This window comes from Lontra canadensis, unplaced genomic scaffold, assembly GCF_010015895.1.
Source record: "Lontra canadensis isolate GAN:19392208 unplaced genomic scaffold, GSC_riverotter_1.0 scaffold3, whole genome shotgun sequence".
NCBI lineage: Eukaryota > Metazoa > Chordata > Mammalia > Carnivora > Mustelidae > Lontra > Lontra canadensis.
In genome coordinates, this window is record NW_022630997.1 from 13,639,475 (window position 1) to 13,665,035 (window position 25,561).

Sequence of the window (25,561 nt, forward strand, 5' to 3'; positions counted from 1 at the left end):
CCTGGGTGGCTCAGTGGGTTAAGCCTCTGCCTTTGGCCCAGGTCATGATCTCAGGGTCCTGGGATCGAGCCCTGCATCAGGCTCTCTGCTCAGAGGGGAGCCTGCTTCCCGCCCCCCTGCCTGCCTCTCTGCCTACTTGTGATCTCTCTCTGTCAAATAAATAAATAAAATCTTAAAAAAAAATAATATAACATACTCTGAGTATTTAGTATATACCAAGTCCTGTTCCTCTGTAGACACTAGCCTTCTATTTTATGTTCAGGTGAGAAACTGAGGCCTAGGGAAGTTACACAACATACTCAAAGACACACCGCAAGTAAATGGTGAAGCTGGAATTTGAGCCCAAGTTTGTCTGACTGCAAAGCTTATGCTCGTCCCTCAGGCTACGTCGGGTTTCCAGAGCTCTGTGGAGGGGAATGGATCCCATGTCACTCAACTTCCCGTTTCACCAGGGAAGATGCCTATGAGCTGATCTTTTTATGTGAGGAATCATATCCATTCCTCAGCCCTCAGAAATCAATGCTCTATTGTTGCACAGGAGTGAACAGTGTTCCTACTAACGTTTATGAATAAGAGGGACCAGAGTGGAAAGAATTCTGGCTGGCACAAGAAACTCAGGAAATGACATTTAGAAGGTTTTCCAGCTAGAGGACCTTGCTGGGCCCAATATGATGTGAATAATCTGCCTACACAAGCGAAGTAGCCACCTGTACAGGCCTCCATTAGCGACTCCCACACAGCCCCTGCAGCAGCCCCTCCTCCTTCAAGAAACAAAAGGAAACGACACAGTTGTTAGGATGCACAATTAACTTTTCCAATTTCTTTGCTCATTAATTCTATTCAGATTATTTAAAATAAATCTTGACATTGTTAGGCCTTTCTCTTCCTCTCCACCTACATAATTCCTTCAAAGATCACAGTTCTCTCTCAAGAACAAAGGAGCAGGATTTGACTGCTGGACCACAAAGTCGATAAATAACCATTGGTCTCATCAGGAAGTTGCTCTAAGTGTTGGGATGGTCCTGGGGGCTTTTCCACAGCAGGCTACACTGCCCCTGCCAGCTTAAGCTCGTTTTCCAGAAATGTTTTGCTAAGGTACCACACTAGAGGTCTGGAACCACATGACATCTTACCAGCAAGCCATCTCCTCTGCTAGACTCTTTGATGTTGAATTTAGTGTTTGTCAAACTGATGTTTGTTCATTTTATGTCCTGGAGGCTGTGTGATATTAACATAATATGCAGTTTTATCTGCCTGTTTCTAGAAAGAGTGGGTCTATTACCTACCACTTGTACACTGTGCTGGGGCAGAACCTTCTTTAGAACAGATTTGCACATAAAATCTTTTACTGGAACCCTAACATAACTACCCCCAAAATAATCTCACCAAGAAGAGATTTGGAATAAGATGGTCGACACTGAAGCCAATATCGTTCTCTCAATCTGTAGTGGGGGGAGGGGGTGCTGGAGGGAAGGTGAATACTAAGGTTGGCCAAAACATACTGACAAAGAACTGTCACCTGGGCCAACCCTTGCCAAGACTTCTTGGAACCTACACTGCCTCCTAGGATTGGCAGGAAGGGAGAGTTAAGGTGGTGAGTCAGAAAAGCACAGGGGGAAAGACTCGTGTCCGGTCTACCCACAGCCCTAGGAGAGCAATCAGTCGCCTGAGTCTGTTTTTTCAAATACAATCAAGGTCCAGACTTGGTACATTTCCAATTACATTTTTTCGAAGAAGGATCTCCCTCTGATTTTTAGCATTATAGTACATTGGTAAGGATCCCAGACCTGTGTTTCAGTCCTGCTTTTGCCACTTGTTGGTTTGGTGATCTTGGACAGGTAATTACTTTAACTTTCCCAGTTCTTCTTCTGGGAAGTGGAGACATCAATTCGACCCATCAACATGCAGTCATGAGGAGTAAACACAGTACCGTACGTAAAGAGCCTTAGACCTGAAGCTGGCACATGCTACATGCTCACTGCATAGAACATGCACCTGCCAAGCTAGAAGGCAGTTGCCTGCACCCCCTGACCGGGGGCTGATTGGGGGCTGACCACGGTGGCAGTTTATACGTGCCAACTGGAGGTTTTAGGAAGTGCTGGTGTCGCCACATGGGCTACCTGGTCAGAAGAGACCAGGGAGAGAGGACTGTAATTTTTTCTGGGGCCTCTGGGCAGGATGATCTCATGGAGATGACACCTATGAACCCAATGAAGCCAATGTGTTTCATGCTAGAGATTGAGCCATTAATGGCTGCAAGACTTATCTTTGTGTTCTGGCTTTCGTGACTTGGAGGGCAAGAAGTTCTTGGAATGTACATCTGACCCTTTAGAATGGAAATCCTTGCCTTCCCTCTCCTAACTTTTTTTTTTTTTTTGGAAGGTTCGGGGAGACAGATAAAAAGGCAACGGTGAGTGGAGAAATAAAAAAGAACAGATAAGGACTGAATAGTCATCTCAGAGCACAAAAGGTGGGAGCACCTTGAATATCTATCTATCTATCTATCTACCTTTGTATAATTATATTTAATATAATTAATATAATAGCTAAAAAGCCAAAACCTAAACAGTCTACTTTGAGTATTCCACATCAGGATACCAGAGCTGCCTTAAAAAAAAAAAAGAAAGAAAAGAAAAGAAAAGAAAGCAAGCAAGCACTACCCATGGAAACCCTACAGTGGCATGTTAAAAACTCGTCAGCAAAACATCCCCTTGCTTCCCCTCTCAGAAATGGCCCTGGTCCCGGTAGACTGCAAGCTTCATGTGGCTTCGGGAGAGATGGGGCCGAGGAGGCCGGAGCAGATGTTGCAAGGAGTCTAGCATCTATAGTCTTCTTCCACCTAAGTAAGTTTTCTCTTTGACTTGAGACCTCCCATAGCCTTTTTCCTCTCTATAGGCTGATGTTATGAGGTTAGCTCAGTGACTGAAATTTTCCCAAGCCAGACACCAGCCTCTGTCTTTTCTCTAGTTTTCCAGAATTTCAGAAAATAAATACAAAATAGTGGGAAAGAAGGGAAAGGAAGAAGGGTGTGAGGTCCTGGTGTGAGTAACCTCCGTGTTTCTAGTTTCAGCTTCATTGGTTATCAGAGAGGCAACTGGCATGGTAACTAATCTCTTGGAGTTTCAGGGCTATTGTTCCATAAAAAAGGAACAAATAATTACCTCTCTCTTACAGAGCAGTAAATGAGATAATAAAATGCTTTCATGGAACTGTAAAGTGTTCTACAATGTAATGATCAGAAGGTTATAACTGACCTATGGTATGTACCTAAAAACCCTAAGATGTTAGAATTTTTTCACTGGAAAATTGCTGTAGATGGAAAGTTTGTGTTCCCCACAAATTCCTATGTTGAAACCTAATCTCCAGTGTGATGGCGTTTGGAGGTGGAGCCTTTGGGAGGCCATTACGTCAGGAGGGTGGGGTCCTCAGGGAAGGGATAAGTGCCTTTATTAAAGCTCCATGGAGTTCCCCTGCCCCTTCTGCCCCGTGTCTACGAACCTGGAAATGGGTTCTCTTCAGCCACCAAATCTACCGGTACCTTGATCTTGGATCTCCAGCATCCAGAACTATGGGAAAGATTCTGTTATCTGTACATAAGATCCTGTTGTGTGCTGTATCTGCTATAGCAGTATGAAGAGACTAAGACAAAAATCAAGCCAATGATCCAGACGGGTCCACTCTGTTGTTTGTTGGCGAGGGAGGCAGGAAGAATTTAAATTCTCCAGTGGGGCTAGAGCTATCCACAGACTGGTGGGCCATAAGGATGTCACAAAGGAAGCAGGAAATGGATAGGCTGAGATAAAGAGAAATGTAATCAGCCAGCCAAGATGAATGGCAGGCCTGTACCGCCACTTAGAGAATGATTAATATTACCGATATGTTCAAGATATTTTCCATATCCTAAAAAGGCAAGGCAAACAAAGTCATTAATTTTCTATAGAAACAGGGATGCTTCTTTGGGACCTGGGATTTCCAGGCGGCCTGGGAAATATGTGTGGGCTGCTAGATACGACAGCAAAACTTCACCAACATGGGACTCTCATGCCTCATGAGTGAATTTTGGGACAGCAGTGGACAGATTTAAACCATCTGTCAAGCTGTTTCTCAGGAAACACTACCACTTCCCCAAGAGAGCCGTGAATATTTGTGAAATGCCAACTGCTACTTGGAGCCTCCCCGTTGTACTCCTCGTGTCATGCCTTTTCTGTCCTCCATCGGCGGAAGCACCACTGGTGAGTCAAGCTCTGCACTCACACTCTGTCTGCGCTCTCTGCTCTCATGAACGATGACCACATGGAGGGGATCCTTTGCAGTCCCACTTTCTTGGTGAGTTCACTGACTGCATAGGATCACACAGCTCCAAAGTGGCAGAGCCTGGATTTGAACTTGGCTCTCAAAATCCTGACGACACCACTAACACTACAACCCCGAACAAGCCTGAAGTGTCTCCTGCAGAGCCTTTCTAAAGAATGGTTAATTTAGGACCAATTACCTTGAGAGACTTACCATGACCCAGATCACGAGAAGCCCCCAGCATCACTGAAATCGCAGGGACTTGCATCACAAACTACCTCCCTAAGGAAGCCTCTCCACCCCAATTTCCCAGTGGGAATTCATCTTTTCTTCTTCTGATTTTTAGAGCTCTTTGTCGCCTTCTCACTGCACTTACCAGCTGCTATTCTAAATTATGGGAAACTGGTACCTTTCAGTTCTCTTGTACTATTTTCTATGGTAGATAATGTGCTATATTCCCATTTTGCCCTCTCTTAGTAACTGGCACCCATGTCATAACAACTAATATTTCTAGAGGACTCTATTCCCTGCCATTAGTTTTTATTATTGGACTGAATCTCATTTGGTCAGGGCACAACCCTGTGAGGGAGGTCTAATTACATCCCCATTTTAGAATGAAGGTGCCTGACTTTAGGTCACCTTGCTACTAAAAGGTGAGGCTCAAAGCCAACCACAGAACGTCTGCCTTGAATCCCCAGGCTCTTTTCAGGTTGCCAGGCTGCTTCAGTCTGTGTCTGCTGAGTCAAGATCAGAAAAAGACAAAGTGGTGATAATTGCATGGGTTTCACAAGTGGGTCGTGATTTTACATCAAATACTCCTTTGAGTGTTTGGCAACATAACATGGCGATAAGAGAGTATGCTTTCCTGTAGGGAACGGAGAAGCAGATTTCAAGATAATCTCCACCTACTGCTGAATCCACATGTTAATTAAGGATCTGGCCAAATCCCCATCATTCCTTGAACACTGTTCATGTTTAGACATCTCATGATGGGTACTGGCCCCAATTCTACTGTATGTTGCATACATCATTCAATGAGGAAAAACTTATCCAGCACTCTTGTGCCCAGGCTATATCAGGTACCATGGGAGTCATAGGATTGCGACCTCATGGAGCTTACCATTTCTTTGTAAAAGCAAGCCTAACATATAAGATATACAAATAACAACATAACACCGGTGATAGTGCTCTGGTACCCCGAGCTGGTTAAAGGCTGGGTGCTGGAGAAGTAACCCCTCAGAGCCACAGTACATGACGCTAGTTATTGATCTTAGCCAAAAGGCCGAGAAGCAATTGACTCTAGTTATTTTCATGCTCCTTCTAGGATCACCAAAATCAGTGTACACACAATACACATGCACACACATACCCTGTAATATAGAGCATATACATATATATGTGCATGTATGTGTAATACACATGTGCATGTATATGTAATATACATGTATATATGTGTAATACATATTATACATATGGATGTAGTGTTATTGACAGTCCCACTACCTTTGGAGAAGAATGGGTTCTCAACACTAAAGGGCTTTCTGTTTGCTGAGTGGGATGATGGATTTGAAGATGGAACAATGGAGTAACCAGGATACGACTATAGTGTTCTACGTAACCAAGGGTGGGATGGAGAGAAAAGGTGGGGATATGGCGGGGATGGATCTTGAAGGGAGAGAAAGATCGCGGCGCATCTGGAGAAACTGTAGGAAGTGAGATGCAAGATGGTGGGTCACTGGTTGTTGGTTCCCAAAGTGCTGCTTCAAAAAAGTATGTCAAGAAACAGCGGGTGTGTGTAGGTTTTATTATGGGTTTTTGCTGTGTAGTATCTGACATAAACACTATGCTTCACTCTTGCTTGACATTTCCAATAAAAAGTTTACACCACTCTGCTCAATACCCTTATTACGATTTTATTCATTTTTTTTTTCTTGTTGCAGAGGTTCCATCAAGAACATAGATCTGCTTCCAAGAAAATGCCCAAGAGTTACAGCTGGATTACCAGAAATTTATCTTTCTGGACCTTTTTGGTTACTTTATTTAGTTCTTTGTTGAGAAAATTCACAAAGAGCCTTGCATCAGAAGCCTAGACATGGATTCTGTACCTCCCTCACCCCTCCCTACTGGCTACTATGGGTCTTTGGGAAAAGCACTTCACTGCTTCCAGATCTCAATTTCATCCTACCATGAGTGGGCACACTCACAACATATTGGTCCAACATGCACCAGACACAAAGTGGGGACTCAAGAATCTCATGCCCCTGTGCTCTGTATCCCTTCACATCCCAGGTCCTGGTTTCCTCAGCACAAGTGTCTTCAATTCATATCCTAAGATTCTCTGCTGCCAGTTTCTTCTATAGTCATTCAATGACTCCACAAACGTGTTTTGTGCTGCTACCTCACGTGAAGGGTTTCTGCTCCTACTTACTGCCCCTTACACATGCCTTGACCTAATTGGCTCAAAGTATAAGAATATTTAGGTTGGGATTCTCATTTAAAAAGCAGAACAAATGTACTGGTATCAGACAGCCTTGGTCAAAATCTCCACTCCACTCTTCACTGGCTGTGTGACCTTAGGAAAAGAACTTCACCTTTCTATGCCTCTTCTGTGAGGCAGAGGTAAGAGTAGGACTTCCCTCCTAGGATGTCATGACAACAAAATGCCTTAGTACTATGCCTCGTGCACACCAGCCACTCAGCAGGTGTTACCTAGTACTATTACATGACATTGACTCTGCAAGAACTACAGATTATTCAATAAGAAAGTTAGCCAAGAGGGGCGCCTGAGTGGCTCAGTGGGTTAAGCCGCTGCCTTCGGCTCAGGTCATGATCTCGGGGTCCAGGGATCGAGCCCTGCATCGGGCTCTCTGCTCAGCAGGAAGCCTGCTTCCCTTCCTCTCTCTCTGCCTACTTGTGATCTCTCTCTGTCAAATAAATAAATAAAATCTTAAAAAAAAAAAAAAGAAAGAAAGTTAGCCAAGAGGTAAAAATCACAGAGGAAGGCAGAGAACACATCTTAAATAAGAAAATATGAGGCTTATAGTGTTTTATATACGGAAGGGTTCTGTTCAATCAACTTCACAAGGACTCCTATCAGACATTTCGGAGGAAGGAAGGAAGCCACCACTTCCATGCCTCCCCTCCCACGCACACATGGAATACCTAAGAACCAATTACACAGCTGAGCGAAATAATAAACACAATCATATTAAGAGCACTTCGATCACTTCTCCCTACTGCAACCTGGAAGCAATCGCCACCTGGGGCAGCAAAACCAGAGGCGTTTATTCCGGAGCCTCAGACAGAAGGCCTTGGGGTATGGAAGGCTCTCCACGCCAACTGTGGTCGCTGCCATCACCACTGTGCATTGGAATGAGGGGTGCACCCCTCCCGAGGACATTTCTCAGGGGACGAGGTGGAAGCAATCTTGCCTGGCCTCCAGAGGTTACAAGGCCAGGGGGAGAGGGGAAGTGGCTAAATTCATGGTCCTGTCACGTACACACAGGATTAGAGAAAACAAGGACAGAGAGAATGGAGATGAAAGAATCAGAAAACTTTAAAAAATCTTAAAGCAGGGAGAGGGAAAGAGCCAAGCAGTTTTTTTTCTCTCTCTCTCTCTTTCCTATTTTGCAACAGATGATTCACCTTGCAGACCAAAACCTAACAGCAGTTGGTATAGTAAAGATGAAATAGTTGGAGGAAGAAAAAGAGAGCGCCAAAAACGAAAGGCGGGAGGGAGTCAGGCTGGCAAAGGGGGAGTGAATCCCCAGTGCTTTCCTGCCCTTCCTGGCTTCCTCCTGACTTCTGCCCACTGGGGATAGCAGTATCCTGCTGTCTCCCAGCCCTGCAGCTCTCCTGGGCTGGAGCACAGGCAGCCCCCTGCCTGTAGGCACTCCTCCCAGGAAGGCAGGGGTAATCAGGCCCATCCTTCAAACATCTTCATTCTATTACCTCCATAATCGGCTTCTAATGTTCTGTTCGATAGATGTGGGGCCGACCAGACCAAGTGCTTGAACAGCTGCTTGGGCCATGGAGCTTTTCTCTGTGCCATTGATCACAAAGACAAAAATCAATCCCGGCTAAGGAGAAAGAAGTTAAAAATAAATTGCTGGGATTGATTTCTGTTCAGACCTTCCGACTCCCAGTTTAGAAAGGGGGAGGGAAGAGTGCGCGTGGATCCACCTGTCATGAAATCATTTCATACGTCCCCATCTCAAAAGCAGAATCTGGAGGTATTTTACATGAACATACGCATGTGTGTGTGCACACAAACACACAGGTCTGCGTGCAGAGTTTTCTAATTTATGCTCTTATTTTATTGTTGCCTTTTAATAACTATCAGAGATGAGAATCATGTGACTCATAAACTCCCATGAGAAAAGGGCTGGAGTTTATCTCCTTCATTATCAAATCTCTGAAGTGGGGTCCCATGCTTTGTGGATAGCAGGGACTCCGGAAATACTTGTCAAGGGACTGACAATAAATGAATTGATGAAGTCTCTTCTTCGCTCTGATTGGCTCTTGCAATTATGTTTATTTCTTCATTGCTGGATCACAGCATGTAATTATTTTTCTTCTTCATTGTTCTGCATACGTATGATCTCTCTCTCTCACTAGACTACAAGCCCCCCCAGGGTAGGAACCTTTACTTTTGTGCTTTTAAATTTTTGATCTATTGTACTATCCACCTTGTGCCCTCAGTAGATGTATGTGAAAGGAAAGGAGGAAAGAACGGTTCAGCAACTCTCTTAAGGGAGTAGCTACAACCTAAATATCTTTCGTTTTGCTTCTAACACTGGAGAAATAAGTTGGGAAATACTTCTGAATAACAGTCCCGGCCCACCCACGTTTAACTAAATGGAACATCCTGGAGAGTGAGCAGACTTGTGGAACGGTAGCATTAGGAGGGAACTCTGGAGTCATAGACCCCACTGCCTTCTAAACTGGATTCCATGAAGTTCTGGAATCCTACGGTGATACCTTGGTGGTGTCCACAATGGATGAGAAAGAGGCTGAGTGGGTGGGAGAACTCATCCAGTCCCTCACGCTCCTTAAACTGGATCCATTCCACCTGTATCTGTTTTATAAAGGTGAGGGCCCAGGGTCACTAAGGGAGTTAATGGTGAGACCAAACTTAAACCCAGGAATGCTGTACTGCCCACCCCCTCTCCTCCATTGACCTGCCCAGCCCATCCTGTGGCACACTGTCTCCTACCACAGAATGGTCTCTTCCTTAGAGCACTGGATGGTCCTAAATTTAGACTCCTCAAGTCGATTCTCCACTTGGAGGCCTAGCTCGAGCCTTGCCTTCTCCAGAAAAGTATCTTTGATCATATCAAGCCTCATGAGTCTCCCTCAGCCTGAGAAAAAGCCCAGCACTTTCTCAAGAGCTTCTGAACATTGCTTAGGGTAAGAGTCAGGCCATAGAGTCCCACCCTCTCACCTAGTCTGAAACAAAAAGACACCATTATATGCCCTTCATTTAGAATAACAGGGACACATTAAGTGCTCAACAAATGTTTGTTGAATGGATGGATGAATGAACTATTAATCCTTCTGTCTCAGAACCTATCACTGCCCAGAGCACTCAGTAGGTGCTCAATCAAATTAAGCAGATCGATCAGCCACTGGCTCTGCCACTATTAAACTCTAAAAAGGCCTTAGTTCTTAACTGATCATGATGGGTTTCAGAATCAGATTCTTAAAAGTTGCTTGTGAAATCCAAAGCATTTGTTTACCCCATTAGCTAGCTACAGAGGTAAAGGCAGAGCGAGTAAAATTTTTAAAAGCTGAAACTCTGAAATAAATAGATCTGTATCCTAGTTAGAAAGGTAATGGGGAGAGGAGTGGATTTAATAGTCTTCTTCTCAGTCCACAGCCCAACTGCCTTTATTATCAGCACTGTCGTTTTTACAATACAATTATCTTTAATAGGGGAAGGCCCCAGGAAAGGCATCCTCCTGGGAGCTATGCTTCAGAAGAGAGGGTGTGGGGAACTTACTGGGACTTGGAAGGGAAGGACAATGGGGAGACCCAGCTGGGTCATGATTCAGTAGCTCCTCTGCACCCAGGAATGGGACTCAAGAGAAGCTGTGCCCAGAAGCACATGACGGAAACTGGGTAACTCATGGCAAGAGGTACAAGGTAAGTGGGGAAAGCTGAAGAAAGTGGAGCCCGGGATGGTAACGATGATTAAGCATGCGGCCCCTCACCCAGCTCCCCCACCCCCACCCTAGCGATGAGTCTTTGAATAATCCTCTAAGTGCATCTGAGGGACAACTCTCAGAGGTATAGGCATGATTACATTGTACTGAATCCCATTAAGCCTTTCTTGGGTTAATGGTGCAGAAAGTTTCTGATCTGAAACAAAATTGAAACAGATCCTGACAAACAGTCCACAGAACAAGGAGGGAGGAAGGCTTCCCTGCCCCTGGTGTCCGCCACGATAGAGGCAACAGCTACCTCTCTTCCATTTTTACAGCATCTGGAAAAGTTTCTCGGAAAAACCGGCGATGCAGGGTTAATGTGAAGATTCTTCAGATTGGGAAAACAAAATGAGAAGTAGATCACTGTCCTCTTTTGCCATTCCTTATGAACCCAGGCAGCTCTGATATCATATCCCAACCCTGCCATCACTGAGCTCCAGGACAAAGGGGGATTCTCTGAACCTCTCTGAAATTCTCCATGGAACACTAAAGAGAATAATGTCCATCACACCGAGATCCTGTGAAGATTAAAGTAGAACTAAAGAAAATAAAATGCAAGCTTAGCAGTCATACATTTAGCAGGAAATAAATATGAGACACCACAAATCAATCGTGGCAACCATTCTTTCAGTTTGCTGATGGGTGGGTTAAAAACTGGTGGTGGGGTAACCTGGAAAGAGCATTCTGAGGCATCACTGCTTTGAAAACAGGAAATTGCATATTTTCCAATATGGAAGAGATTGAGAGCGTCTGATCTCCCTCCTTTGGGCTGAATTACAGAAACACTCATGGTCCCCCGGACAACATATCTAATTTCCAGACCAGAATGCACAGGCTGCATCTAATCATGAGGCTCCTGGATAATTAAACACAACGAGTGCCACCCTTCCTATAAAATATACTGTGCCCAGCATCCATGCCACTACTCTTCCTTCTCAAGCCCATGGAGACACCACTAATTAACAGCAGCAGTCTTTCCTACTGAACCACAACAACACAGCCTTCTATGCAGCTATTACTAATTACCCAAAGGTGATACACAAAACAAAAACAATTTGACACCCTGAAGCCAGACATATCCCATTCATGTACTACTAGAAAAGCAAATAGTTGTGCTATAATAACGGGGCAAATGACAGAACAATTCTCGGAGATTAAGGGAAAAGATTCCTTACAATGCTGGCCTCACAGGTAACAAGTACTGTAACTTTCATGGAGCTTCTGCAGATCTCTTGGAGAAAAACAAATCTTCATCATTCATTCGGGACCTGAACAGCAAAGGCCTGAACGGAGTGAAGAGATCACCAAGCCTCAAGGATTGCTGGGCATTCAGGAAATAAACAGCCCCTCCCCGGGCCGCTCTGTCTCAGCAGGAGGCACATAGGAATCATCAGCATCTGACTGGGAACTGGTGCCTGGAGAATCAATGAGATGGGATTGCTCAGAGAGAGCCTGGGAAGTGAGCAGAGAAAGGGAACCTACGAAAAGCTCTGAGAACAGCCCATGTTTAAAGGGTGGGCTGAGGAAGACCCCTGAGGGTAGGAGAGGAAGAAGATGATGCCGGAGAGGTAGGAGGAGGAGCTGAAGCACACACTGTGAAAGGAGCAAAGCCGAGTGTGCTCAGGGATGCGCGGCAGGCAAGAGATGCTGGGGCTGCAGAAGGGTCAGCTGAGTGAGTGATGGAGAGGTATAGTCTGGATGGAAGTCAAAGACATCTTGATGAACTGGCGTAAGTAATTTCAATGGAGTAGACAAGGCAGAAGCCAGTCTCAAGTGGGTTAAAGAGAAGAAAATGAGAAAGTGGGATAATATAGAGTTTGGGATGCTTGGGTGGATCAGTGGGTTAAACCTCTGCCTTCGCCTCAGGTCAGGATCTCAGGGTCCTCTGCCCAGTGGGGAGCCTGCTTCCCCCTCTAACTCTGCCTGCTGCTCTGCCTACTTGTGATGTCTCTCTGTGTCAAATAAATAAATAAAATCTTAAAAAAAAGAACATAGATAGCTCTTAAGAAATCTGCTTGTGAACAAAAGATGGGACATTTATAGAGAGGAACATGTGGTTCAAAGAAATTTTTGTTTTCTTTTTTTGATTTAAGGAGAGTAGATATTTTAAAATATTTCAATACTGATGGGAAGTCTAAAATAGGAAAGAACATGCTAAAGACATAGGGGAAGAAGGCTAATAGGTAAAGCCAGGTCCATGAGAAGTTAGAAGGGATGGGAATGAGGGTTTGGATTGAAAAATTTTATATGGACATGCAGATGATTCTACTTTTCTTGGATAGTTCAATTTATTCACAATACTGTATACATAATAGGCGTGCAATAAATTTGAGAGTCTCTTAGTTTCCTTGAGTTGGGTTCCCTCTGCCTGGAAATGTAGAGACTGCGATGAGGGCTTTTATGCAGGTAGTTTTGTTATGTTTTGCTCTGTTCTCGGTGGGGGGCTATTTTGTTTGTTTGCATTTGAGAAATGATCAATTTCTCAACAAAAGAGGGAATAAAAGAGGTAGAACTAGAAAGTAGGAAATGAGGGAGGAAAAGCCATCCCAAAGAGAGTTACTGAACTGGTAATTACTATTACTATGAGTAATAGGGCTTCAGGCCCACAGGGGATCCTATGAAGTCCCATGGAGAACGAGACTCCATATCACTCTCCTGACATAGGAAGAGGGAAAATTAGCCCAGAGGATCCGGACACCTTGGTATTTCAAGGTTTGTTTATCTCCACCACGATGGCCAAAGGGTCTCTCGCAAGCATCTCGTTTGGGAGAAATCAGCCCAAATCAGAAATCAGAACAAAAAGCAAGAGGTTCACAGTGCAGTAGAGGCACGGTGATATTAGGTCACCTCTGCTGCTGAGCTGGCTGCTGAGCAAACACAAGCCAGAAGGACGTGGGGTGGGACCTCTTCAACGCCAGGATCAACTGAACATCATGACTTACACTAATTTGTGGTTGTTCATGGAACTATTTCAAATACTATTTCAAAATAGTAGCAACTTTTACATCAAGGCCCTAAAATCATTGCCTGTATAGGAGACACATCCCAGCAACATGCTATTTAAAGAACTTCCATTAGTGCTGGCTGTTGAAAACACCTCACTTAAGATTCTGAAAGTGCTTCAAGAATATTCACCTGAAGGTGTCTTTATTGAATTTCTTCTGAAGACAGTCTCTGCAACTCTTTCATTTTCCTTTAAACTCCTGTGTTGTAAATGTGTCCCTAATGATGAAATTGCTATTTATTTAACATTCAAATCTCTCCCATTAAGGCCAAATTAACATCATTTAAAATATTGCCAAATAGTTTTTCTTTGAATAATTACACTCTATTAATTTCTGCCTCAGGGCTTTTTTTCTGTCAGAAAGATAACTATTAGAGATACAGTAGACATGCCATAGAGCCCTTGCTAACTCCCACACTCTTGCCTAAACCAGAAACTTAAACTGTCAACACCTGGGAGAGCTAGGGACCAACATCTACAAGAAGACACTCAAGAGTCTTGAAAGAGAATTAAACCCCAGCATATCTACAGTTACATATCTATCACGAGAAGTTGGTTTCTTCAATAACTAGCACTATGGAAGGCATGTGGGAAGATTTTATCACACACATATGTTGATACATGGGCTGAACCCATGAGTGATTACAAAATGAATTTGGGGAAAAGATTTCAAAATCCTTTCCATGACCGCTTATAAAAACTCTTCAAAGAAAATGTGCATACACGGAAGTAGGGAGGCTGACTTTTGCATGTGGATTAATCTCTTGATTCTTGCATTTGATAGGGCTCTGTAGCTTTCAGAGCATTTCAAAGCCATTATCATCTCCCTTGATCCTCATAAAAACCTTTCAATTTAGGCAGGGCAAGGGGCATCCTTCCATTCTACAGAGATGAGGAAATTAGCATTCTCAAAGTCCAAGTGAACTGCCCCATGTTCCCTGGCTGGTAGGTGACAGAACCCTATCACCACAAGTGCGTAAGTTCAGGGTCCTCTGCCCCACATCAGACCACCAGCTACTTGAGTCAAACGGCATGAGAGCAGGGGCAACACCTTCCAGCCTGTCATGCTCCATTGTACCTGCCATACTTCTAGGACCTCAAGAAATACCTTAACTAGCTACTAGTACTTATTAATTGCAAATTCATCTAGAACACCTTTCAACTCTGAACAATAACAGCTTGTATCAGAATTACTGACTGGCTCCACTGTTAATACTAGAATCATCCCAGGACCCTGCTTCTGCATACCATTGCTCAACCCACAGGATTCCTTGCTACAGAGGGGACACCTCTTTGGACTACATCTACGCAACATTACCAGGAGCTGAAAGTGTGGATCTATACACTGATACTGGTCTAGTTGTGGATGTTGAGAAGGACTGGGCAGAATGAGGATGGCCTTCCCTTTGAATTTTCTGCTTTCTTCATGCCTCTGGAGTATTTTGTTTGTATCTTAATTATAGATCTGTTTTTTCTCTTGTGTTTTAGATATCTGTAATAGACCTGTTTCGTTTAGTACAATTGCACTCACAATGAAACTCTGTTCAATGAGTAATGAATCTTTATTTCACTGAGGGCCACTTCCTGTGCCCTGAGGAAGGGAGGAGACCAGGCTCCGTGTAGTTCAGCGAGGACACACAATTCTCTTAAGATGACTTATTAGGGCTCTACTCGTAATTCTTCATCACACTCCCTAATAGCCAGGGTATGAATCCTATCCTGAAGGGATTGCATTGTTACCACTGTTGAACCACCTACTCTCCAGGATAATCACTAGAAAAGCTACTCCATAAGGAGAAAAGGCAGGATTTCCAACCTTCTTGGCTCAGAACACAGAAACCAACTTATCTCTATCCCCGTGCCCCTACAGAGGAAAGCCGATTTCTCTTTTATCCATGTGGAACGGAGACATTTCAGCAGACACTTTCCCATTAAAACAAGGGCTCTTCTGGGAAGGATTAGCTCCTTTTGATTTCACTATGAAACCCCAGGCCCTGGGGCCCCCTGCACAGAAAAGGCATTGACAGATTAACAAATTTCACAGTGTTCTGTATATCTTCAGCTCAGCTGAAAGCAGGAGATCAAACATTTGGTCCCCTCAAGCAAAACCATCAAGATGACTACATTTACCTCTTTGTCAACAGAACAATAAAAGGTGAGGCAGAACCTTTGGGGTCTCTCCTAAACTGTAGGAGCCATGTGAGTAGTAGACGGACCCTTCAACCACACACAGGATACAGAATCAAAACTAATCATGTTTAGGAAAAAAGAAATAACTGGGCATGGGAACTTTCCTTTAGAAGGACAAATATTTTTGAGGGTGAATTTTTCATGCAAAATCAATGTCATGGGAAGTTTATTATGCAGAGTTTACTGGGTTTTTGGTTATTTAAACTTTAATCTCGAATGCATATGCATTTGTATATGACTCACTCATGGAAAAATAAGTATGCCTTACACACATACATAATATTCATTAATTTCCAGAGAAAGGAAACGGAACTGCATGTCCTCTGATTCCCTGTGGTTCAGTTGTCTGTGTGCAAAACATCTGACCTTTGACCCATGGAGCCAACTGTGCTACAGAAAGTCAGTGGTTTTCGAACACATCTTAGCAGCAGATTGTTTGTCAAATGAGAAAGGTATTAAGAACCCAGCAAACAAAAACTGAGTGACTCTATTTAAGGAGAGGTTAAGAGGGCCAGAGACCTTCTTCTTTTTCAGTGGCTCCTGAGACAAGTTCCCTTAACACTCAATGTAAAACCTGCCAAAAATCACATTTGGCCAAAAAAAAAAAAAAAAGCCTGTAAGAACGAGGGGATCAACTGGCATCCTTTCCTGTAAGATTTTTTTTTTTTTCTAGTTGTAGGTCTCTGATGGCACTAAAAATAAGGGATATCAATACTCTACAAAACTAAAAAATTCAAGTGGATAAAACCCTTAAAATTATGAAAAACCAAAGCCACCAGAGCCCTTTATGCCCACCCAGCTATTATTCAGCTGCTCAGATTGTAGGCAAAGAAGAAAATAATGTGGCTTTATAAGGTTCCCCTTTAAAAGCCAAATTCTGGAGTGATAGCAAGTATCCTTCAGAAAATGCATAGTCCTCAGAGCCCAGCTCTGCCTTAGCAGTTCTCCCTGGAGATGTCTCCCATAAGGGCTGGGCTGGACCTGAGCCTTGACACACTCCAGCTTCTTTTCTTGGGATCATTCTTCAGTAGACACTGGTAGGAGAGGTAGATACTACCTACCCTGATGCCCAGATGCCTTCCTCGTGCAGATATCAGTCTCTGGGTTTAAACCCTGGCAGAGAAGCTACTATTAGTCTGAGGATTTTCTGCCCTCACAAAAGCCTTCTGAGGAAGCTTTATTTCAATGAACAGAATGAGGAATCCCTGCCTTTTCCTTGCTTTTGAGACGGACATTAATCATTGCAGTACAAATCTGACCTCCTCCATAAAGCCATTCTTTTTTTTTTTTTTTTTTTTTTTTTAAGATTTTGTTTATTTATTTGACAGACAGAGATCACAAGTAGGTGGAGAGGCAGGCAGAGAGATAGGAGGAAGTAGGCTCCCCTCTGAGCAGAGAGCCCAATGCGGGGCTTGATCCCAGGACCCCAAGACCATGACCCAAGCCAAAGCCAGAGGCTTTAACCCACTAAGCATCTAGGCACCCCCCCCTTAAAGCCTTTCTTGAGCTCCATTTCAATTTTCAAAACTCAGATCTTCCAAAAAAGATTAAAAATTCACACTGGTTGCAGAAATTGCTCTGAGATGGCTTCCAATACTTTTTTAAAAAAAGCAATAAATAACGACAAAAAATAAATAGGAAAAGAAAGCAGCCACGTGATCACAAATGGCCACTAGGAGAAAGGAAGCTGCTACAATGGGCAAAAAATCAGTTCCGAGCTTCTTAGCCCTGTAAAGGGGGAAACACAAAATTACCCAGATTTCATGAAAGGAAATAAAAAAGGCTCATCTCACCTAGACAATCTTCTTGATTTTTCCTGCCACTTAATTCCCTCCCACAACTACACCTGTCCTTGGATAAAGGTCCCCAAGTATTACGTTCTCTCAGTTTCTTAACTTTATGCCTGCTTCTCTCCTGCCTGGAATGATCTTTCTCCTTCACCTACCTTACTGGGATTCCTAGTCTTCCTTGACAGGAAGCTCGTTATTAACCTGCCTCCCAAAGCTCTTCCTGCCTACTCCAAGAGCAACATGTGCTTTGCACTAATACAGCTCTCATCAAGCTACATTATAATTGTTTAGCTGTCTGTGTTCCCCACTGGGCTGATTGTATTTTAATATATTTAAATGAATGAATATAAAAAGGGTACTGAATAACATAATGGATAATTGTTGGACAGCAGTTTTATAAAAATGCAGAGACATTCCACATATGGTCATTTCTTATGCAGTGAACAACTGCCAATTACCCTAAGTTGTCTTATATTGTTAGTTGGAGAAACAAGATTCCCTTGATTTAAAAAGATAACTTGCATTCCCTGAGAATAAGGATGGTTTCTTATCTTCTCAGTTCAGTTCCGTTCAACAAACACGTACTGAGAACCAGTCATTACGCTAAGTGCAAGAGAAACACTGATGGGTAAGGCATTGTCTTGTTCCTCTTAAAGTTTACAGACCTGGCTGGCAAGACATAATACACACAGGTTAAGTAGTCAGCAAAGAAGTTTCATGCAGCCCCAATTGAGGATGTCAGGGAAGACTTTCTATAGCTAGCAATGCCTAAGTTGAATCTAAGGATAAGCTTGTCTAATAAATGGACATTCCAAGCAGGTTTGTCATGCAAGAAAGGCATGTTAAGCAACAAATGACATCATGTGTGTATGGACACTGAACAGGTTTTTTTGTTTATGAAAGGGTAAAATACAACAAGGAAGGTATACAGGGAGCCATAGTGGCTAAGGAATTCCTATGAGGCTGACGGGAGTACGCAGGATACAGACCATGGAGGGCCTTGTAGGCAATATTAAGGAAATTAGATTTTAACCTACAGGTGGTGAGCAGCCACTGAAGGCAGGAACATTGATCTTTGTTTTAAATAAATTACTTTGGAAGTAGTGCTGTGAGTACACTGGGGGTGGGGGTTGCAGGTCAAGGAACAAGAAAATCAGTTAGGGAGATATTGCAACATTTCAGAAAATACATATTAAAGCTTTATAAACGGTTTTAAATCGCCAAGTAATAATGGTGCTTCCTTTTTTCCTCTCATAAATCACCCAGGAGCAACAAGAAAAACAAGAACTAAAAGTACAAAATCTATTCTCAATGAAAATATAACCCTGAAACACAATATATACATGGAAAGGAAGCCAAATTCAGTGAAGAACAAATAGGAAACAGACAGACACCCGGGCAAAAATGCCTACAACTACAAATTGTGGATCAAGTCAGAGAAATAGCATTCTCTAAAGAGACATTTCCCCAGGAACAAAACTAATAATCTATTATTTGAAACCAAAGGACTATGTGCCCCAGGAATTGGCACTGGGTCTATTCCAGGAACTGGGGGTGATAAGAAGCTGGAGAGGTGTGGCCGGATAAAGAACAACAGACAGGCAGTTTTACCTTATGTGAAGGACGCTTTCCAGACAAACTATTGGGAGTTATATGGAACTTCACTGAGAAAAAAGGAAGAAGCTCCTCAGTCTGTCCAGGAAGAGCCCATGTTATGGAAAAAATAAATAATGGTGAAAAACATAAAAAGAAAACAGCACAGGAATTATAAAATAATATGGCAAAATAAGAGAGGGTAAGGGACAGAAAAAATAGCAGACACAGAATAAAAACTGCTTCCATGAAGCAAACGAAAATTGTAACCATACTGCTATGATTAAGAATAATCTGTATGATGAGATCACCTCTGTATGAGAAGAATTCAAAGTAGAAATACAAGAGCTAAGGGTAGCTATGTTGAGAGAACAGAAAGTCATAAAATATAAGCTATCAAAGTTCAGGAAAGAAGTTCAACAATAACAGCAAAAAAATGCAAAAAGAAGCCTGGACACTGCTAACTACTTGTTCATGGACAATGTGGGTAAGATTTTTTTTTTTTTAATATCATTTTGCTCAGGGAATTAAAACTGATTAGAAGGGAAAAAATTCCTTTGCTTATCCCGTCTACTGTACACATCCTAAGTGTTTTAGAGGATGAGAACCAAAATAATGAAACTGAAATACAATATATATTTCAAAATATGTATCAGAAACTTTTGAGAAATTAAAAAGTAAGGGGAAATTGAACCAACTGAATGAGACTTACATTTCAGGAAAAGGAATTGACACAGTATGACCAACCACAAAACATATACTAGCAAAGCAAATAGTATTCAAATATATATTTTTAAAAGGACTTTTGGGTATCAAAGGGCAAAAAAAACTTAGGACACCTAAAAGGGAAAATATCAGACTGGCCTGACATCGTAAGATTCAATAAATTAATGGAGCAAAGTTCTCATGGAAAGCAAATGACACACATATTTTATAGCCTAAAGGGAGAGACAAACATTTTCAACATTCAAAAACTTAACCTTTCCTGAAAACTTTACTGAAGGAAAAACTGCAGAGAACCAAGAAACAAATAGGAAAACTACAATAAAGTGCCTAGATTTACCTATAAAACTAAAATAAAAATAAATGCAGGAATGATGGTCTACAGAAGTATAAAAATGCTCTGAATGATTTAATTAACAAAACTGGAGTTGGATACAGGTCATAAACACAGGTTATTTTTTTCTATCTTTGTTCAGCCATGCTTCATAAAACATTTAAGTCTAACAGCATTATATTTTAAGTTTGAAAAGCAAACAAAGAGATAATATGACCGTCTAAAACCAGGGGAGGAATTTAAGAGAGAGGGGAGGAAAGAGAAATGCATGGAAATCGATTAGTTGTGTCATTGCTCATAAGAGGAAATCAACAGGTATTATCCAAAAGTAGAAGATTTGCTATTGTATTCATAAAGTAGCTAGAACATGTATTTAAAATGATCAAAGAAACACAGTGTCAGGAAAGCAAGGAAAACATCATATAATGAGTCTTTTTTTCAAGAAGCAATTTTAACTAAAGACTAAGCATACACTGTCAGAACTAAGACATATACTGATCAATGCGAAGGCAGGGACTCATTAGCTGCTGCTGGCCAAACTACACACATCTGTGCCTGTCACATGCGCAGTTGTCCATGTGTGACCCACGGACATGCTTTCACTTTATTTTAAACTTAGCGAACTGAGAGTTGCAAATAATCATATTTCATCTGTGTTTACTTAGTGATTGATGAAATTCCATGTTTTTCTCAAAAGTATTGGCCTTTTGCATTATTTGGGGGAACTGTTACTCCATGCTTCCCATCTCTCTCATGGTTTACAAAAAAAAAAAAAAAAAAAAAAAATCCTAAAACAGCCTTCGAGGCCCTGTGGGATCTAGTACCCTAGGTGTTCCTGTGGCTGTCTCTAAACTCTGTGACAAGGTCTCCTTTACTCCTTCTTTCTCATCCCTAATATTAGAGTGCCCTGTGCCCTGCGGTCTTTGCATTGTTTTCTTTTCTGTCTGTACTTGCTCCTTTGGAGACTTCAATTTTGTAATTCAAAAATAACATCGATATGCTGATATCCTTCCAACTTATATCCTCAGCCTTGGCCTCCGTATCACCTCTGCTCCTAAAGCCAGGTTCAAATCTCTCCTGTTCACCCCACGTCCTCATGTGGGGATCAAGAAAGTACAGGGCCCAACACACCCAGCTCTATGTCCTCCTCTCACTGCTGACTTCTGCTACCCACTCCAGGTTTGCCACTCACCAGATGAGTCCTTTTCAGGTCATCCTAAATAAAACAACAATACCTACTGATACCTAACATTCACATTCCTCGTGAGTTTTCAGCCAGCCCATTATCATTACCTGATATATTTTGTAAATAGATAAATAGATAATAGAACAAGATAGATAGAAAGATAGAGAGCAACGATTCTATAGCATTGTTTTGGGACTTTACAGATGTAATTAACAAATAGAATCTGCCCAGCAACCCATGAAGTGAGAACTGGAATTACTCTCTTTTCATAGAAGAGGCACAGCTCAAGGTCATGCAGCTGAAGTGGAGCCTGCAGAGGTTAGAAAAAATCTTGGCCATCGGATTTCAAACTACAGGATCTCAACCACTACTCTTTATAGGCTTTCATATCTACATATATATGGATATATATATATATATATATATTAATATGTATTTTATATATAATTATAAATATATGTAATATATATATTTATATATATATTATATATATTTTTCCCCGTCTCCCACTAGAATACAAACACCACTTGGGCAGAAACTTTATTATGTTCACTGTCTTAACCTCAGCTCCTAGAACAAGGGCTTGAAATGTAGCCGGCAATCAATAAAACTTTATTGACTAATGGGAACTCATATCTTTCAAACAAAATAAAAATTGATGCTTATGAACGAAAAAACTACTACTGGCTTCCAGTCTAATAATAATAAAAGATATTTCAGAATAGTTAGAAAAAAAAACCTGGATGTCTGCCGGCAGAGTTACAGAAAACTTCACACAATAAAAGGAAAAATGAATTTTTTTAAAAATCTGAACATTTTAAAATTCTACGTCATGTTTCCCAGAAACGATTCTGCCATGTTCATCATTATATGCAGTATTAGCATTAAGGAAAGGGCAATCAGACTGGTAAATTCATAAATCATCTCTGTGCTTCTACCTCGAAAAAAAATTAAATATAGATAAAGAAATATAAAGCCTTAAACTGGGACCATGGCAATGCGAATGGAATGAAAGGAAACATCTGAGAAATAAGTCAGGGTGGTAAGAACAGGAGCCTTGATTCACTGAATTTGGCGACATAGACAAACTTCTAGTTTTCTGCCTCGAGTGACCTGGTAGAGGGCAGTGCCACCAGTGTGTCAGGTTCAAGGGGGACATGCTGATTTTATTTTAGCCGTACAACATCCAAGTTGAGATACCAGGATGACTATGAGACATAAAGATCTAAAGTACAGGGTAGAGGTCACAACTCCCTGACTCGAGAGTCATGGGAATATAGAGATGGTACTTAAGATCACAGGATCTCCCAGATAGTGAGTACCAGGTGCAGAGAGAAGCAGGCCAAGGGCCAAAGCTAGGGAAAACCAAGGGTCATGCCTAACATTGTTTATTTTGCATCGTATATGTTCAATACTTACTCATGATTAAGGAAACAATGGTGCCGATGACCTGCCAAGATTTAGGGAAAAAACAGATTCTGGCTTTTACTTGAACTAAGAAATAGGGGTTTTCCTTTTTTTTTTTTTTTTTTAATTTCTTTTCAGTGTTCCAGAATCCATTGTTTATGCACCACACCCAGTACTCTATGCAATATGTGCCCAATAATACCCACCACCAGGCTCACCCAACCCCCCATCCCCTCCCCTCTAAAAACCCTCAGTTTGTTTCTCAGAGTCCACAGTCTCTCATGGTTTGTCTCTCCCTTCAATTTCCCCAAACTCACTTCTCTCCATCTCCCCCATGTCCTCCATGTTATTATTTATGCTCCACAAGTAAGTGAAACCCAATGATAATTGACTCTCTCTGATTGACTTATTTCACTCAGCATAATCTCTTCCAGTCCCGTCCATGTTGATTCAAAAGTTGGGTATTCATCCTTTCTGATGGAGGCATAATACTCCATAGTGTATATGGACCACATTTTCCTTATCCATTTGTCCGTTGAAGGGCATCTTGGTTCTTTCCACAGTTTAGTGACTGTGGCTATTGTTGCTGGTTTTCTTGAGCCAAAAAGACCTCTCTTTCCCTCCCTTTGTCAAGCTGGTTTTTGAGTGGCTGGTTGCTTTTCCTGCATTTTACAAGCCCTCAAAAGTCTATACAACTGATTTTTCAAAAGAAATAACCTCTCTGTCTACAATCTATCCATACAACAAGCAGTCACTGAGCACCCTGGATTTGCAAAGGCTTCTTGTTAGGACCAAGGATGAGGAGTAAAATGTGGGTATAAAATATTGTCCCTATCCTCAGAGGATATAAAATACAATTTAGAAAGAGGACAAATCCACAAAGATTTAAGTAACAACTCCCAATAGTCCATGTGCTGGAGGACTGGCAGACAAGAAGAGCTACAAGGGTTCAGAGGAAGAGAGGCAACCCAGGAGGAGTAGGGCGGAGCTGGACTAAGAGACCAGGAGTGGGGCAGAGAGTATCATTCAGGTGCTTTGGTCTGAGCAAACTCTAGGAGAGTCCAAAGATCAAGGTTTCTGTAGGAAACAGTTTGCAAAGGAATGGACAGCAGAAGGGTGGGAAGGCAGAGTAGGGGAATTCAAAGCTGCAGTCAAAGGTCAGGTTCGGTTTCACACACACATACACACATACACACACACACACACACACACACACACACAGTCACTCAATGGAGAATCACCTTTAATTTTTTCCTCTTTTTTGCTCTTCTCTGCATCTCCTTTCAGGGAAACTCAAGACCTAACACAAAGCTTCCCTTGCTTGTCTATAAATGCGAGTCACACCTAGCTTTCTTTTTGAGTCAGAGTTCTTGGGAGTGTAGGATTTTAGATTTGGCACATATTAGGGAGTAGTTAGTGTTGGAAAGGGAGGGCAAAATTCAGTGAATTCTAGATTGTTCTAGAAAGAAAATCCTAGAGATGCCACATTTCTTGGGAATTCTCATTCCCAAGTTAGACAGGTCACTTTGGACAGAAATGGAAAGGAGCTTTGATAAACTAATTAAAATCAAATCCCATGGGAGATGTGGCTCTAAGTAACCTATAAACCATAGACCGAGTCATAGTCATTTCCAGACCGTTTTTGGTATAATCAAACAGCAACCCAACTGAGGATTCAGTGGGCCACTGAAGACCCCTCTACATAATACTGACACATAACCCCTTCTCCTTTCACCAGAAGTCTTAGATCCCCCCAGAGAACAGGTCACCAGAGCAGCAAATGAGGGACCGCACCCCAACCCATCTTCACAACCGTGGGAAAGCCACCCTCATTTTCCTGACATCACCTGACTGCATTTTCTGGACTCACCTGAATGAAGATATACTCATCCTGAACAACCAGGGAACTGATGTCAATGGAGCGGGCAAAAGGCCCACTGCGAGTGGTCTCTGCACATTCCTGGATCCTGCAGGTGAGGTAGTGAGCATCTGAAACAGGAGAGCAACACTCAGACACAAGGGCACATGGTGACAAAGTTCTCATCAGCACCCAAGGCTCTACCTCACAGGAAAGCAACAATGCAGTTTAAAACAACAAGATTTCATTCATGTTCACATGAGTTATAATATTTTAAAAAATGGCAATATCTAGATGAGGCAGTGGAGTGGGGAAAGAGTTAATCTTACATCCTACTGGCAAAAGGGTAAACTGGTATAGTTTTTTGGAAGAATGAATTGGAAATATCTATCAGAATTTTAAATGCGCATATCTTATACCACCAATTCTAAAGCAAGCAATGCCTTTTAGAGAAATACTAATATATTTTCCCAAAAAGTCAAGGGCAAAGATGCTCATTGTGGCATTGTTCACAGCAGTTAAAAATCAGAAACAGGCTAAATGTCCCTGAACATTTCAAGAAAGCAAGGTGCACATATTACAGAGGGCTAACTGCAATTAAAAGAAGTAGATATAGAAGCACATTCACATGCTGATTTCTCTAAGGTTCCTGGTCCTTTTCAAGTAACCTTTGACAAAGTATTTGCCCATATGATAGCATGATAGAACTCAAGTCCCCAAGAAGCTTTGTCTTTATAAATGTATAGGTTTGTGCCATAGTGCATAGAAAAAAGGGTTGTTTTTTTTTTGAAAGATTTTTATCTATCTATCTATCTATCTACCTATCTACCTGTTTGAGAGAGAGGGAGATCGGGGAAAGGCAGAGGGACAGAATCTCAAGCAGACTCCACGCTGAACACGGAGCCCAACTCAGGACTCAATCCCACAACCCCAAGATCATGTCCTAAGCTTAAATCAAGAGTCAGGTGCCTAACCCA

The 25,561-nt window shown here is 42.1% G+C and overlaps 1 protein-coding gene across 4 annotated transcripts in view; it reads right to left on the reverse strand.

The window, feature by feature from the left end:
* Positions 1-25,561, reverse strand: part of SORCS3 (sortilin related VPS10 domain containing receptor 3) — a 580,244-nt gene that overhangs the window by 119,361 nt on the left and 435,322 nt on the right. For all 4 annotated transcript variants that reach the window (XM_032880553.1, XM_032880561.1, XM_032880570.1 and 1 more), the window contains one exon: positions 24,597-24,715. In XM_032880553.1, coding sequence (XP_032736444.1) covers positions 24,597-24,715 — 119 coding nt within the window. The remainder of the gene's footprint in view (positions 1-24,596; positions 24,716-25,561) is intronic.